Consider the following 16,927-nt stretch of genomic DNA (forward strand, 5'->3'; position numbering starts at 1 on the left):
TGATAATCAAAATAGAGATTCTAAATGTAGTTATTGTCCTTGTATATAAGTCACCGGAGGCAAACCCTCAGCAGTTTAAAGACCAACTAATGAAAATAGAACACTGCTTGGAAAACCTCACAAATCCAGCTCCGAACATCATCCTGCTTGGGGACTTCAACCTACGGCACCTGAAATGGAAGCACCTGGCTAATACAGTAATATCAGAAAGAATACCAGGAAGTAGCCTAAATGAACAGGCACATGCAAATGACCTGCTACGGATGTGCGACAGGTTTGCCTTAAACCAGCAAATAGTAGAACCAACTAGGAAGGAGAACACGCTGGACCTCATTTTCACTAATAATGATGAATTGATCAGGAACATAATGATTACAAATACCTGTTACTCAGATCACAACTTAATTGAAGTTATGACAACCATGGGGAGTAGACCTTCAAAACCAGTCCAGATTCCCGGTGGAGGAGATTTCAGCAAATTCAACTTCAATAATAAACAGATAAACTGGGAGCGAATAAACCAGGACTTCACAGAAATAAACTGGGAAGAACAGCTAGGAAATGCAAACCTGAACCAGTGCCTGGAAAAAATAAGCTCAGTAGCACTAGAAATATGTTCAAACCGCATACCTCTAAGAAAAAAGAGGAAGAGATGCAGATTGGAACGGGAAAGTTGTTCCCTATATAGGCGAAGAAAACGAATCGCGAAACAACTTGAGAGTCGCACCCTATCTCAAGAACGGCGAAGAAGGTTAGGTAGAGAAATAGAAACAATTGAACAGAAGCTACAAGAATCATACAGAACCCAGGAGAGGCAAAGAGAGCAAAAGGCCATCAGTGATGTAGAAAGAAATCCGAAATATTTTTTCTCCTATGCAAAATCAAGATCAAAAACCACATCTAGTATCGGGCCCCTGCGAAAGGGAGATGGAACTTTCACCGATGACAACAAAGAAATGAGTGAGCTACTGAGGACGCAGTACGACTCTGTTTTCAGCGAGCCATTAAACACACTAAAGATTGATAACCCAAATGAATTTTTCATGGATACGATACTAACATCAAATCATATATCAGACGTCACCCTATCCCCACTGGATTTTGAAGAAGCCATAAACAGTATGCCTATGCACTCTGCACCAGGCCCGGATTCTTGGAACTCCATATTCATAAAGAACTGTAAAAAACCACTATCGCAGGCCCTCCACATTCTGTGGAGACAAAGCCTAGATACTGGCGTTATTCCTGATATACTAAAAACAGCAGAGATAGCACCACTTCATAAAGGAGGAAATAAGGCAGAGGCAAAAAATTAAAGACCGATAGCGCTAACATCGCACATCATTACAATTTTTGAGAGAGTGCTAAGAAGTAAAATCACAAAATACATGGAATCACAGCAACTCCATAACCCCGGACAACATGGTTTCAGAACAGGGCGCTCTTGCCTGTCGCAGTTGCTGAACCACTATGATATGGCATTAGATGCTATGGAAGACAAACATAACGCGGATGTAATTTACACAGATTTCGCAAAAGCTTTTGATAAATGTGACCATGGTGTTATTGCACATAAAATGCGTTCAAAAGGAATTACCGGAAAAATAGGCAGATGGATCTACAATTTCCTGACCAACAGAACCCAATGTGTAATAGTCAACAAAATAAAATCCAGCCCATCAACCGTGAAGAGCTCAGTCCCCCAGGGTACTGTGCTTGCTCCAGTACTTTTTCTCATCCTCATTTCGGACATAGACAAGAACACAACCTATAGCACTGTATCATCCTTTGCAGATGACACTAGGATCTTCATGAGAGTAGGCAACATAGAGGACACGGCGAACCTCCAGTCAGATGTAGATCAGGTCTTTCTATGGGCTACAGAAAATAATATGGTGTTTAACGAAGATAAGTTCCAGCTCATGCGCTATGGAAAAAATGAAAATATAAAAACGGAAACCACGTACAAAACTCAGGCAAATCATAACATAGAACGAAAAGGCAATGTAAAGGATCTGAGTGTACTCATGTCGGAAGACCTTACCTTTAAAGAACACAATAAAGTAGCCGTCACAACTGCAAGAAAAATGACAGGTTGGATAACAAGAACTTTTCACACTAGAGATGCTATACCGATGATGATACTTTTCAAAACGCTTGTGCTCTCTAGAGTGGAGTACTGCTGCACAATGACAGCACCTTTCAAAGCTGGAGAAATTAATGACCTGGAGAGCGTGCAGAGATCCTTTACTGCTAGAATCCACTCAGTAAAACATCTAAACTATTGGGACCGACTAAAGAGCCTAAAACTGTACTTCCTTGAGCGCAGGCGGGAGAGGTACATAATAATTTACACGTGGAAAATATTAAAGGGGCTGGTCCCAAACCTGCACACAGAAATAACATCACATGAGACCAGAAGACATGGCAGGATGTGCAGAATACCCCCGTTGAAAAACAGAGGTGCAACTGGTACTCTGAGAGAGAACTCTATCAACATCAGAGGTCCGAGACTGTTCAACACGCTTCCACTACACCATAAGGGGCATAACTGGCCGACCCCTCACAGTGTTCAAGAGAGAACTGGATAAGCACCTCCAAAGGATACCTGATCAACCAGGCTGTGACTCGTACGTCAGGCTGCGAGCAGCCGCGTCTAACAGCCTGGTTGATCAGTCCGGCAACCAGGAGGCCTGGTCGACGACCGGGCCGCGGGGACGCTAAGCCCCGGAAGCACCTCAAGGTAACCTCAAGGTAACCACCTGTTTTGACAAGATACATATTGTAACTGTTCAGCATTGTTACATCAACAAGGTGGAAAAACATTTTCTTGGTCCACTTCACTGTTTTCCGTACACACTCCACTGCCCCCACCATCATATCACATTTATCCACCAAACGCATGTTGATGTTATAGTCCAAGACACAATCTGGCTTACAGATTATTTCTCTGGTGGTTCTGTTCACCTTGCCACTGTCCAGCATTGTTCCAGCATGAATGGTGGTCAACATGTTCACTTCACGCCTGTTTTTCCACCGCACTGAAAGTATTCCACCTGTTTTTCTGAGCTCGCAATCACCAACCTGCATAGCACCTGGAAACACTGGCATTTCCCTTCGTTTTGCCTTCACTGTGCCACACACACCAGTTCTATTATCAAGCAAGAACTTAGCAAGGGATTGGTATAATAGTTATCTGTGTATAAAATGTGGCCCTTGTTCAGATATGGTGCAAGCAGTGACTTCACAACACTACCTGAGAAGCCATGTTGGTCATTAGCAGGAATGTCTACATTTGTACCCGTATACATTATCATACGTAACACAATTCCTGTTTCACAGTCACAGAGTACAAAGAATTTCAATCCAAATCGGTGGCGTTTGGAGGGAATATACTGCTTGAAGGCAAGACGTCCTTTGAAAAGCACAAGGGATTCGTCAATCACAAGCTTCTGAGCTGGTACTGTACGTAGAAATCCCTGTACTTTCCGATAAGTTCATTCAGTACGTGCCTTACCTTCCAAAGCCTATCTTCATCCAGCCCGTCCTCCAAAAATGGGGTGGTAAATGTAAGAAGACAAAAAAGTGCAATTATGTACTATTCATAGCAGTTAGGAATTGTACTTATTTTCACTTAGTATTAAATCGTACTGTTAGATATATTGTGAATATTTGAGTTTACCTGAAAAACTGAATAGAAAACCACAACCTCACCTAACCGTCTTAGTTTTTGAAGATAATAATTGTATTGCTTCTTAATTACAATTAGTACTTAACCTATAGCTATATTGATATTACAGTTTTATAAAACTAATAAAACAAAACTAAAATATATCAATAAATTGTAAAGTAACTCAGGATATTTTAAAATTTTGCACAAAGTCTATATTGTTTAATTAACCTGAAAAAGAAATTCCTGATATTTAAAACTTGTGTATTGCAAATCGAAATTGAAAACGTCATCCTAAAATTCTGAGTGACTTAACAGAAAACGAGAAGAATTAAAGCGGGGGAGGGAGTTGGGTCAATGTAACAGCCCCATAAGTGCAATTATGCACTGCTTATTACAGTAAGAAAGTGTACTTATTACACTTGGTATTAAATCGTACTGTCAATTCGGAGGATGGGTTGCTTCATCATTCCTGTCTTCATCATTTGCAAAGTGAAGACAACTGAGGATTATCGCAAATCGGTCTCGAGACATATATTTGCCAAACATTGGTGTTGGAACAGTAGGGGGTCTTTGCTCCAATAATGATCGATTACGTGTTTGACACAATGTTTCATCAACATACACAGTGCCAAAAACACATACATTTCACCTACAGTCGTATCTTTCCATCGCTGCAAACGTGAAAAATCGGATAACTCCTCCTCATCAATGAGATCACTCGCATATTTGTTCGTCTCATGAACAAGATGTTCCATTAGCGGCTCATCAAAATATGCAGTAAAATAGTCCATTTCACACATATCTGCACCTTTATCAGGGAAAATGTCTGTAATTCCAACATCAGAATTATCAAAAACAGGAATTTGTGGAACAAAATCTGTCCCATCACGCCACACAAAAACACTGGGTGTCTTTCTAGAGCCAATAGCAGCACCACGGCGAGGAAACCGTGTACCAGGAGCTGAAGCAGGTCTAGGAACAGTAGGGGCGGGCAGGGATGGTGATGGAAAATTCCTCGATGTTGAGGGTCTTTGTTCATGTGGTGCCATGCGGTGCCGCATGGCTTGGCCAGATGCTGCTGACGCGACAAATTGTTGCTTGACAACACCACACACTCCTCCACTGGCACTAGCAAAACTATTTTCCGATTCTAAGTCACTAAAACCGGAAAATGATTCACCTTCTTCAGAATCGTCGAGCAAAACATCAATATCTTGCAAGGGAGCACATGAATTGTGTGGTCTTGCAGAAATTGGGGTGGAGTGAGGGCGAGGAGGCATGGGCGAGATGCTAGGCCTAGCCCTGGTGGAGCCAGCATGTTCACACTCGTTGTCGGTCGTATCCACCTCTGAGGGCTGTGTATAGTCATGATCAAAGTCTGAGTCGTCTATATCAGACTCATCACCATCCGGGAACAAATTACGAGTAATTTCGTCCTCGGTCAGAGATCGCGAGGAACGTCTCGCTGAGCGGGGTCGGTCGTCGGAACGTGATGCGCTCGCCATGGTGTCCGCCGGGTAACTGAGCTCTGTACACAAAGGGGACCCACGCTGGATTTTTTTCCCAGGCGGGGTTTGTTTATGTTCGGTCGAGGCTCGCCGATGACTACCCCTATCCCATGCGGGGCATTTAAATTATAGCGCTAGAGACGAAATCATATATAAATGATGTGCGCGGTTTCGGTTTTGTCACTGATATCATTTATATATGATATGCGCGGTTTGAGGGTTAAGGGCTCCAGCTACTGATTTTTCCTCAAGGTTGACTCCTGAAGCTTTTCCCAAAAGTGGGTATGGACAGCGGTGGTTTGAGATCGGGGTTTCCTTCCCCAAGCATCTGAAGCAGTTAACCCTGATGATGAGCATCACTAACCGAGGTAGAGACTCTAGGATTGGCCCCTCCTCATCCAGGGACTCCAGACCCTGAGACTGTCATGGTCGGGGATGGAGAAGAACCACCACTGCAAGGGAAAGGACGACCCCAACCTCCTGAAGCAGAGCTTGGGCCGCATGAGCCCCAGGAGATGGACATCCGAGCCCAACACCTACGGGATCAAGATCACAGCCTCCTTTCACCTGATCCCAAATTTCTTCATGGCTCAGTAGAAGGAAGAATAATAATTATTATTAAATTACATCATTTATTATTATAATTATTATAATAAAATTAAATAATAATAATTATTATTCTTCCTTCTGCTGGGCCATGAAGGAAGCCGTGCAGGTAGTTAGACCAAAATCGTATACAGTACAACCTCGATTCAATGTACCCCGATTCAACGAATCTCCGGCTAGTTCACACACTTTTCAGGCCGAATTTACTCACCCGGTTCGACGAACAATGGTTCGCCGAAGCGAGGGATGTTCGGATTTGCTTACGATGTCCAGACAGAGTCAACAGACTGATGGAAAACTTTCCCATTCTATCACAGATTACAATTAATAATTCTCTCATATGACAAGTTGGATCACACAAGTGGATCACACAAGTGGACCACATATGTGGACCACAAGTGGTCCACAAGCTTACGATTTTGGGACAGAGTTCACAGAGTGGTGGAAAACGTTCTCATTCTATCACAGATTACAATTAATAATTCCTTCATAAGAAGTTGGATCACACAAGTGAACCATATGAACCAAACACCAGCCAAAATGGTCCACACAAACACCAGCCAGTGATCCACACAAGTGAACAACTGAGTTTCCATGATTTTCGTTCACTGATTTGGGGCACACGTATCTTTGTACATTAATTAAAAGGCTGAAGCGTGATTACCTAGCTACATGTGGTAAAATCTCCTTATAGACATTTTCTGTGATGAAACAAAATGAGTGAGGGTGGACAGATAAAGAGAATACTGTAGTGTAAACCTCACTTTACAGTGAGGTTTCACTCACTTTCATCTGTGTGTCGTCATAGTTCAGTGACCCATGACTTTTGAAAGTTTCATATTAATAAATAATTTCTAAAACCAGTGTTTTAATAGCTTTTTATTATCCTAATTAAACTAAACTAAATAAAACCGAAAATATACTGTAATATGATAGACATCTGCTCTTTGAGAAATTACTGTATGTTATTGGAACAACTCTAGCGTGAGTGGACGGGTCTAATCCCTGTACACACACCATGCTTGTTTCATATCCCTCCCTCTCTCCATCCCTCCCTCCCTCCCTCTCTCCATCCCTCCCTCCCCATCCTTCCCTCCCCCTCTCTCTCCATCCCTCCCTCCCTCCCCCTCTCCATCTCTCCCTCCCCCTCTCTCTCCATCCTTTCCTCCCCCTCTCTCTCCATCCCTCCCTCCCTCCCCTCTCCATCCCTCTCTCCCCCTCTCTCTCCATCCCTCCCTCCCTCCCCTCTCCATCCCTCCTCCCCCTCTCTCATCCATCCCTCCCTCCCCCTCCTCTCTCCATCCCTCCCTCCCCCTCCCCCTCTCCATCCCTCCCTCCCCCTCTCCATCCTCCCTCCCCTCTCCATCCCTCCCTCCCCCTCCCCCTCTCCATCCCTCTCTCCCCCTCCCCCTCTCCATCCCTCCCTCCCCCTCCCCCTCTCCATCCCTCCCTCCCCCTCCCCCTCTCCCTCCCTCTCTCTCTCTCTCTCTCTCTCCCTCCCTCCCTCCCTCCCTCCCTCCCTCCCTCCCTCCCTCCCTCCCTCCCTCTCTCATTCCCTCCCTCTCTCCCTCTCTCCCTCCCTCTCTCCCTCCCTCCCTCTCTCCCTCCCTCCTATACCTCCCTCTCTCCATCCCTCCCTATCTCCAACCCTCCATCCCTCCCTATCTCCAACCCTCCCTCCCTCCCCCTCTCCATCCTTCCCTCCCTCCCTCCCCCTCTCCATCCCTTCCCCCCTCCCCCTCTCCATCCCTCCCTCCCTCCCTCCCTCCCTCCCTCCCTCCATCTCTCTCTCTCTCTCTCTCTCTCTCTCTCTCTCTCTCTCTCTCTCTCTCTCTCTCTCTCTCTCTCTCTCTCTCTCTCTCTCTCTCTCTCCCTCCCTCCCTCCCTCCATCCCCCCCCTCCCTCCCTCTCTCCCTCTCTCCATCCTTCCCTCCCTCTTTTCAGCCCTCCCTCCCTCTCTCCATCCCTCCCTCCCTCCCTCCCTCCCTCCCTCCCTCCCTCCCTCCCTCCATCCCTCTCTCCATCCCTCTCTCCATCCCTCCCTCCCTCCCACTCTCCATCCCTCCCTCCTTCCCTCCCTTCCTCCCTCTCCAGCCCTCCCTCGCTCTCTCCATCCCTCCCTCCCTCCCTCTCTCCATCCCTCCCTACCTCGCTCTCTCCATCCCTCCCTCTCCATCTCCCCTCCCTCTCTCCATCCTTCCCTCCCTCTTTCCAGCCCTCCCTCCCTCCCTCCCTCCTTCCCTCCCTTCCTCCCTCTCTCTCTATCCCTCCCTCCCTCGCTCTCTCTCCATCTCCCCTGCCTCCCTCTCTCCATCCCCCCTCTCTCTCTCCATCCCTCCCTCTCTCCATTCATCCTTCCCTCCCTCCCTCCCTCCCTCCCTCCATCCATCCCTCCCTCCCTCCCTCTCTCCATCCATCCCCTTTCTCCCTCCATCCATCCAGAATTGAAGAAACAAATCAAGTTAAAAAAAAGTTAACTGGGTCAGAGTTAGGGTTATCACCGAGTCGGTCCTTTCACCACCACCGACACACATCCCCCACCCCTAAAGCCCATACACACACACACACTCAAATCATCCATCCTTCCATCCCTCCCTCCATCCTTCTATCAATCCATCTTCATCCACTCCTTCCCCTGCCTCCCTGCCAAGCTCTGCCTGCCTCCCTCCGTGCCTCTCCCCACAAGCTCTGCCTGCCTGCCTCCCCTCCTGCCTACCTGCCTCCCAATCTCTGCCTTCCTCCCAAGCTCTGGCTGCCTGCCTCCCTCACTCCCTGCCTGCCTGCCTGCCTGCCTGCCTGCCTGCCTGCCTGCCTGCCTGCCTCCCTCCCTCCCTGCCTGCCTGCCTCCCTCCCTCCCTCTCTGCCTGCCTGCCTGCCTGCCTCCCTGCCTGCCCATCCACCCACCAGTCAGCCATCACTGACACAATGAGTGCATTTGGAGCCGACATGGTGCACGGATGTTCCTTGATTGTGCCGATATGTCCAACAAAGTCGCGGAATGAACACTCCAGCCTCTTGACAAATCAAAATATAGTGTTAAAATTAAAGTTGCAGTAATTTTAGTGTACAATAGTTTTCATAAACTTTATTGTAGTACTCAACATACAACAGAACTACTCAACACAGTGTTAACGGCATAATACACTACAGTATGTATTTACTGTACAGCATTCACAACTCCATGAGACTTCAAGATGGACTTAACTCCAACAATAAGGTAAATAACAAATGTAACAGTATTTGTTAGTAGAGTAATAATATATAGGTACAGTATATAATATGATAATGCATTTTTATTGTCTACAAGAAAAATAAAGACACTGATGCAAACGCCTCTTGAAGGTCACCTCTTGCAACGAATCCAACGCTCCAACGAACTGGGGTCGGTCCCATATAGTACGTTGAATCGAGGTTGTACTGTATATGCAATTAGCACCATTTAAGGGTTAATAAAGGCAAAAGAATTTTTTTTTTCAGAATACTTTGTAAACATAATGGGGTTGTCACATTCAACAAATGTGCAGTGTAGAGGGTTACTGTCTTTATCATCACTAGGGGTACGAAAAACTATAATTGTCCTACCATTATCAATGGGCTGCAGCAGTGTTTCTGGTTGTCTTTGTGGTCAAGTGGTGGGACTGCAAGTGATGTTACCTGTCAATTAAAATGATTGGAATTATACTTTTTTGCATATTGTACTTATTGAATAACATATTATGAATATTTGGGGTTCTCAAAATTAACCTAATATTATTTTTCATCTAATAGTAAATCATTCTAAGGCCAAAAATATTGCAAATGCAAATATCAAGCACAGTTGTGACTTTAGAATGAAACTTTTAAAATACTGAACAATTTGGAGGATGATGATCCGGACAATTTTTAAAAAAGTCAAAATGTAACACAAACATGGATCAACGGTTTCAAGCTTAACAAGCCACAATATAGAACTGAGAACAGATGCTTTTTCATCCACAGGGTTATAAACCCATGGAACTGGCTACAAGCTAAAGTCGTATTGCCAAAACTATTAAATTTAAAAATCCAACTCGAAAAGATCAAGGCAAATCAGGGGACCGATTTGCCACCAGCAAGACTAGCTGCTTGCTTCTTGTCCTCTCTGAGGCCACTAGTTGTTGTGGCCCCCTCAGGTAAATTCAGGTAAATATCAAAACACTTCCTTCAAAAATGCAGACAATAGAAAAATTACTTAAAATTAAATCTTTCACCAGATAGAGCACATTTGAGGAATCACAAACTTGAAAACTTTGTTGAAGACGACATTTTCCCTCTTATGAGCTTCTCATATCTAACAGATATAATGGGGCCTCGACTTACGATGCTAATCCGTTTCCAGAGATGGATCGTAAGTCGAAGCGATTTTTCCCATAAGAAATAAAGGGAATTGAATTTATCCGTTCCCCACCCTCCAAAATATTACCATACAAATACATTTTATACTGAATACAATGTTTTTTCTGACTACAATACAGTACCTAAGTTGATCTTACCTTTATGGAGGGCTCTTGATGGCATATGGAAGATGGTGATGAGGGGGGAGGAGGAGAGGTATTACTGTTTGGAAGGGGAGTCCCCTTCCATTATAACATCAGGCAGTAAGGACCATCCTGGTGTGCACTCCCTGGCAAGTTTTGCCTGCATACCACTAGGACATGGTTGTGGTTCAGCGCTTCTTTGTCTCGCTACAAATTTGTCAAGAGACATTTGTTTTTCCCTTCGTTTTAACATTTGTCTGTAATGATGTATCACAGTGTCATTGAATAGGTTAACCCTCAAACCACGCATATCATATATAAATGATATCAGTGACAAAACCGAAACCCCGCACATCATTTATATATGATTTCGTGTCTAGCGCTATAATTTAAACTCCCCGCCGGGGATAGGGGCAGCTATAGTACAGCCACGACTGATAGTTGCCAGATGCCACCTAGAAAAAAAATCCAGGCCAACATTCTTGGGTGTGAGAGCGTCAGTATTGAGCAAGCCACCATGGCTGGCGCACGCAGCACGAGCTCACAGCACCGCTGTTCAGCTTGTGACCACAGCATCGCCTACAAATACCATAATATATATGATACTGCTATTATTTAGCAGTGAGAGTATTACTGAAGCCCCCTGACTGTGATAAAACTGACCAGGATTCTGATAATAGCAGGATTGTGCTGATATTTAGCGCTGTGCTCCATGGAGGGAGGCGTAAGGCTGTGCGAGGGAGGGTTGTGGCGTCGTCTTCTGACTGTGTGTGGCCACCATTTATTGACTGCACTCACCATACCAGCTTAGTGGTTCAATATGGTGAACACAAATGTAGATACTTATATATAACGTGTGTATATAGGGTATAAACAGCAAGAGGAGTAGGTTGGGAGCCGCCATTTTGGTGAGGGCGGTGGCGTCGTCTGCACGACTTATCATGTTGTTTACTGGTGACCACAATAGTCTTTGGGCACCATACCAGCTTATTTGTTCAGGTATGGTGAATAAAACAGGTAGATACTTATATACAATATGTGTATATAGCGTAATAACACCACAAACAGTATTGTCGAAGGACAAATATTAGTGCGTCTGGCCTTGAGGGCGGCCGCCGATCAGCTGACTGTGTGAGTAGCTATGTCTTTGTGGCCTTTACTCACCATACAAGCTTAGATGTACAGTTATGGTGAACAAAACATGTAAATACGTATATATAACGTCTGTGTATAGTGAATAAATACAGAAAGAGTATTGTAGGAGGTGAATGAGGGTGAGTGAGGTGGTGTTGAGGGAGTGAGTGGCTCGCTGGTGTTTGGCGGTCACTCCTCGCTGCTTTTTGACTCACAAGACCAACTTAGTAGTTCGTTATGGTGTACAAAACATGCAAATACTTATATATAACCTGTGTATATAGTGTAACAACAGCAAAACTATTTGTTTATTGTTTTATGAACATAATAATTGAATCACTAATATGCACACCATAATTTTGAGTACAGCGATGGTTCACACATTTTATAATATAAATATACCACAATTCACTGTATGGAATAATATTACTGCAAAAAAACTAAGAAAAAATCAATCAGAGACATTGAAATAATTAGGTAATAATATATTTGTGGCAACTGCCGTCTGACAGCTCGGGCGGAGTAGACCTCATCTGGCGAAGGCTCTGCCAACGCCCCTTTTTTGCCACACTTCCCTACCCTATTGCGGCTAAAATATGCCACCTACGATTTTTTTGTTATTTTTTTCCGTGATCAGGGAACAAAAATGAACACTTCTATAAGACGAAAGAATTTTTTGGAATTTTTTTTTTGTTGCGCCTGTGGGTGTGAATTCCATTTGGGCCCCTAGCGGTTTGAGGGTTAAGGCAACGGCCTACTGCAGCTTGGTTTGGGCAAGTCGTTTCAACAAAGGGTTGCAATTCTTCCCATGCTGCACACATTTTCTTAATTGTTGAGGAAGAGACATTCTGTACTCTTGTTTCTGCTCTATGGTCATCCTTACATGGGTTTTCATATGTTGAGCCTTGCCACTGACTTTCCTGGGACTCATGGCATGATATATAATAATTACTTTAATGTTATATAATAATTACTTTAATGTTCAAAATGCAAAAAATCACCACAAACGTGGAATTTCTTATAGGCGCGATCGTCACTAAGCAGGCAGCTGTAGTAAACTGAGGCAGGTCGAACCGCATGACCAGGAACCACGCGCTCGGTCAACCCGAACGTGTACCAACAAATATCGGATGTCGAGTCAAATTTTTCTATCAAATTTACATCGTAACTCGAAATTATCGTAAGTAGGGGCAATCGTAAGTCGAGGTGCCACTGTATACACATGGGAGCTGTTTACAAGGGGGAACAAGCATTAAATGTTGGCAAGGATTCAAACATAAAGATTCAGTACAGTACAACCTCGAATCAACGTACCCCAATTCAACGGATCTCCGGCTAGTTCGCACACTTTTCAGGCCAGACTTACTCACCCGGTTCGACGAACAATGGTTCACCGAAGCGGGGGATGTTCGGATTTGCTTACAATGTTCAAACAGAGTTCACAGATTGGTGGAAAACTTTCCCATTCTATCACAGATTACAATTATTAATTCTCTCATATGACAAATTGGATCACACAAATGGGCCACACAAGTGCTCCACACAAGTGGTCCACAAGTGGTCCACAAGCTTACGATGTTCGAACAGTTCACAGAGTGGTGGAAAACTTTCCCATTCCATCAAAGGTTACAATTAATAATTATTTCATATGACAAAGTTGGATCACACAAGTGAACTACACAAGTGGACCACACATGTGGACTACACAAGTGGACCACACATGTGGACTATACAAGTGGACCACACATGTGGACCACAAGTGGTCCACAAGCTTACGATTTTGGGACAGAGTTCACAGAGTAGTGGAAAACTTTCTCATTCTATCACAGGTTACAATTAATAATTCCCTCATAAGACAAGTTGGATCACACAAGTGGACCACACAACAAGTGAACCATATGAACCAAACACCAGCCAGAATGGTCCACACAACGAGTAAAGCATATTCGCCAAACACCAGCCAGAGTGGTCCACACAAGTGAACGACTGAGTTTCCATGATTTTCGTTCACTGATTTGTGGCACACATCTTTGTACATTAATTTAAAGGCTGAAGTGTGATTACTTACATACATGTGGTAAAATCTCCTTATAGACGTTTTCTGTGATGAAACAAGATGAGTGAGGGTGGACAGATAAGAGAATACTGTACTGTAAACCTCACTTTACATTGAGGTTTCACTCACTTTTGTCTGTGTCATCATAGTTCAGTGACCCATGACTTTTGATAGTTTCATATTAATAAATATTTTCTAAAACCAGTGTTTTAATAGCTTTTTATTATCCTAATTAAACTAAACTAAATAAAATCAAAAAAATATACTGTAATATGATAGACATCTGCTATTTGAGAAATTACTGTATGTTACTGGAACAACTTCAGCATGAGTGGACGGGTCTAATCCTTGCACATACAACACCATGCGTGTTTTGTTCGATTTCGTCGCCACAGTTCAGTGACTATGGCCTCGAAATAATAAAATTAATAAATCAGTTCTAAAATAAGTTTTTTATATCTCTTATTATCCTCCCTTTCTTATTATCCCTCCCTCCCTCCCTCTCTCCATCCCTCCCTCCCTTTCTCCTTGCCTCTCTCCATCCATCCCTCCCTCCCTCCTTCTCTCCATCTCTCCCTCCTTCTCTCCATCCCTCCCTCCCTCTCCACCTGCCTCTCTCCATCCATCCCTCCCTCCCTCCCTCTCTCCCTCCCTCTCCCCATCCCTCCCTCCCTCTCCCCATCCCTCCCTCCCTCACTCCCTCTCTCCATCCCTCCCTCCCTCCCTCCCTCTCTCCATCCCTCCCTCCCTCCCTCCCTCTCTCCATCTCTCCCTCTCTCCATCCCTCCCTCTCTCCATCCCTCCCTCTCTCCATCCCTCCCTCTCTCCATCCCTCCCTCCCTCTCTCCATCCCTCTCCCCTCTCCCCCTCCCTCCCTCTCTCCAGCTCTCCCTCTTTTCCTTACTCCCTCCCTCTCTCCAGCCCTCCCTCCCGCTCTCCGTCCCTCCCTCACTCTCTCCATCCATCCGTCCCTCCCTCCCTCCCTCCCTCTCTCCATCCATCCATCCCTCCCTCCCTCTCCATCCCTCCCTCCCTCCCTCTCCACCATCCCTCCCTCCCTCCCATCCCCTTTCTCCCTCCATCCATCCAGAATTTAAGAAACAAATCAAGTTAAAAAAAAAGTTAACTGGGTCAATGAGTTAGGCTTATCAGCGAGTCGGTCCTTTCACCGCCACCGACACACCTCCCCCACCCACCCTTACAGAACATATATACACACACACTGCTCAACTCAACACCCATACCTCCATTGCTCCCTCCCTCCCTCAAATCATCCATCCTTCCATCCCTCCCTCCATCCTTCTATCAATCCTTCCATCAATCCTTCCATCAATCCATCCGTCAGTCCATCTCCATCCTCTCCTTCCCTGGCTCCCTCTCAGCCTCTGCCTGCTTGCCTCCCTCCCTGGCTCTCTCCCAGCATCTGTCTGCCTGCCTCCCTCCCAGCCTCTGCCTGCCTCCCTTCCAGCCTCTGCCTGCCTGACTTCCTCCCTGGCTCCCTCCCAGCCTCCCTCCCTGGCTCCCTCCTAGCCTCTGCCTGCCTGCCTGCCTCCCTCCCAAGCCCTGCCTCCCTCCAAAGCTCTGCCTGCCTGCCTCCCTCCGTGCCTGCCTCCCTCCCAGCCTCTCCCTGCCTGCCTCCCTTCCAGCCTCCCTCCCAAGCTCTGCCTGCCTGCCTCCCTCCCTCCCAAGCATTGCCTGCCTCCCTACCCCTCCCTCCCTCCCAAGTTCTGCCTGCCTGCCTGCCTCCCTCCCTTCCAAGCTCTGCCTGCCTGCCTCCCTCCCTTCCTCTTCCTGCCTGCCTCCCTCCCTCCCTCCCTGCCTCTTCCTGCCTGCCTCCCTCCCTCCCTGCCTCTTCCTGCCTGCCCATCCACCCACCAGTCAGCCATCACTGACACAATAAGTGCATTTGGAGCCAACATGGTGCACGGATGTTCCTTGATTGTGAAGATATGTTCAACAAAGTCACGGAATGAACACTCCAGCCTCTTGACAAATCAAAACATAATGATAAAATTAAAGTTGCCGTAATTTTAGTGTACAATAGTTTTCATAAACTTTATTGTAGTACTCAACATACAGCAGAACTACTCAACACAGAGTTAACAGCATAATACACTACAGTATGTATTTACTGTATAGCATTCACAACCCCATGAGACTTCAAGATGGACATAACTCCAACAATACGGTAAATAACAAATGTAACACAGAATTTGTTAGTAGAGTAATAATATATAGGTTCAGTATATAATATGATAATGCCTTTTTATTGACTACAAGAAAAAAAAGACACTGACACAAACGCCCCCTGAAGGTCACCTCTTGCAACGAATCCAACGCTCCAACGAACTGGGGTTGGAGCCAGCCAGCCACTGGCTGCCACTCCCTCCCTCCCTCACCTCACCTGACATGCCACCATTCTCCACCCACCATACTGTTTTTGCTTTTATATACAGACGTTATATATAAGTATTTACATGTTTTGTTCACCATAACTGTACATCTAAGCTTGTATGGTGAGTAAAGGCACAAAGACATAGGACCTCACACAGCCAGCTGATGGCTGCCGCCCTCAAGGCCAGACGCTCTATTATTTCTCCTCCAACAATACTGTTTGTGGTGTTATTACGCTATATACACACATTATATATAAATATCTACCTGTTTTATTCACCATACTTGTACAATTAAACTGTTATGGTGCCCAAAGACCATCGTGGTCACCAGTAAACAATATGATAAATCGTGCAGACGATGCCACCGCCCTCACCAAAATGGCGGCTCCCAACCAACTCCTCTTGCGGTTTATACCCTCTATACACACGTTATATATAAGTATCTACATTTGTGTTCACCATAGCAAACCACTAAGCTGGTATGGTGAGTGCAGTCAGTAAAAGGTGGCCACACACAGTCAGAAGACAATGCCACCACCCTCCCTCCCACAGCATTACTCCTCCCTCCATGGAGCACAGCGCTAAATATCACCACAATCCTGCTACTATCAGAACCCTGGTCAGTTTTACCACAGTCAGTGGTCTTCTGTAATAATATCATCGCTACATAATAGCATGAACAAGTATATTATGGCATTTTTAGGCGATGCTGTGGTCACAAGCTGAACAGCAGTGCTGTGAGCTCATGCTGCATGCGTCAGGTTTAATTGGTAGCTCACTCAATACTGAGGCCCCTAACACCCGGGAATTTGGCCCACGATTTTTAAAAAAAATGGCGTCTGTTTACAAGAGCCCTGATGAAGGTGTGGTGAACCCCGTGTATCCGCGGGCCATTTAAATCTTGTGTAGTACTCCAAAGCATCACATGATGCAATGCGCAATTTACTGCAAGTCGGTCAAAGCATCATATGATGCGATGCGCAATTTAAGGGTTAAGGATACTTCAATCGCCATCAACGTTGCACTTGCCATCAATGACGACAATGCTGCCCTTACCA

The 16,927-nt window shown here is 45.4% G+C and overlaps 1 protein-coding gene across 4 annotated transcripts in view; it reads right to left on the reverse strand.

The window, feature by feature from the left end:
- The window catches only part of LOC123772515 (uncharacterized), a 234,909-nt gene that overhangs the window by 175,279 nt on the left and 42,703 nt on the right, over positions 1-16,927 (reverse strand). For 3 of the 4 annotated variants that reach the window (XM_045765753.2, XM_069325797.1, XM_069325798.1), the window contains exon 2: positions 9,370-9,441. The exons of the other annotated variant lie outside the window; for it this stretch is intronic. In XM_045765753.2, the coding sequence (XP_045621709.2) occupies positions 9,370-9,372 (3 nt within the window). In that variant the 5' untranslated portion in view covers positions 9,373-9,441. The remainder of the gene's footprint in view (positions 1-9,369; positions 9,442-16,927) is intronic. 4 annotated transcript variants of the gene reach the window in all.

The sequence above is a fragment of the Procambarus clarkii genome, chromosome 17, assembly GCF_040958095.1.
Source record: "Procambarus clarkii isolate CNS0578487 chromosome 17, FALCON_Pclarkii_2.0, whole genome shotgun sequence".
In the NCBI taxonomy this organism is placed as follows: Eukaryota; Metazoa; Arthropoda; class Malacostraca; order Decapoda; family Cambaridae; genus Procambarus; species Procambarus clarkii.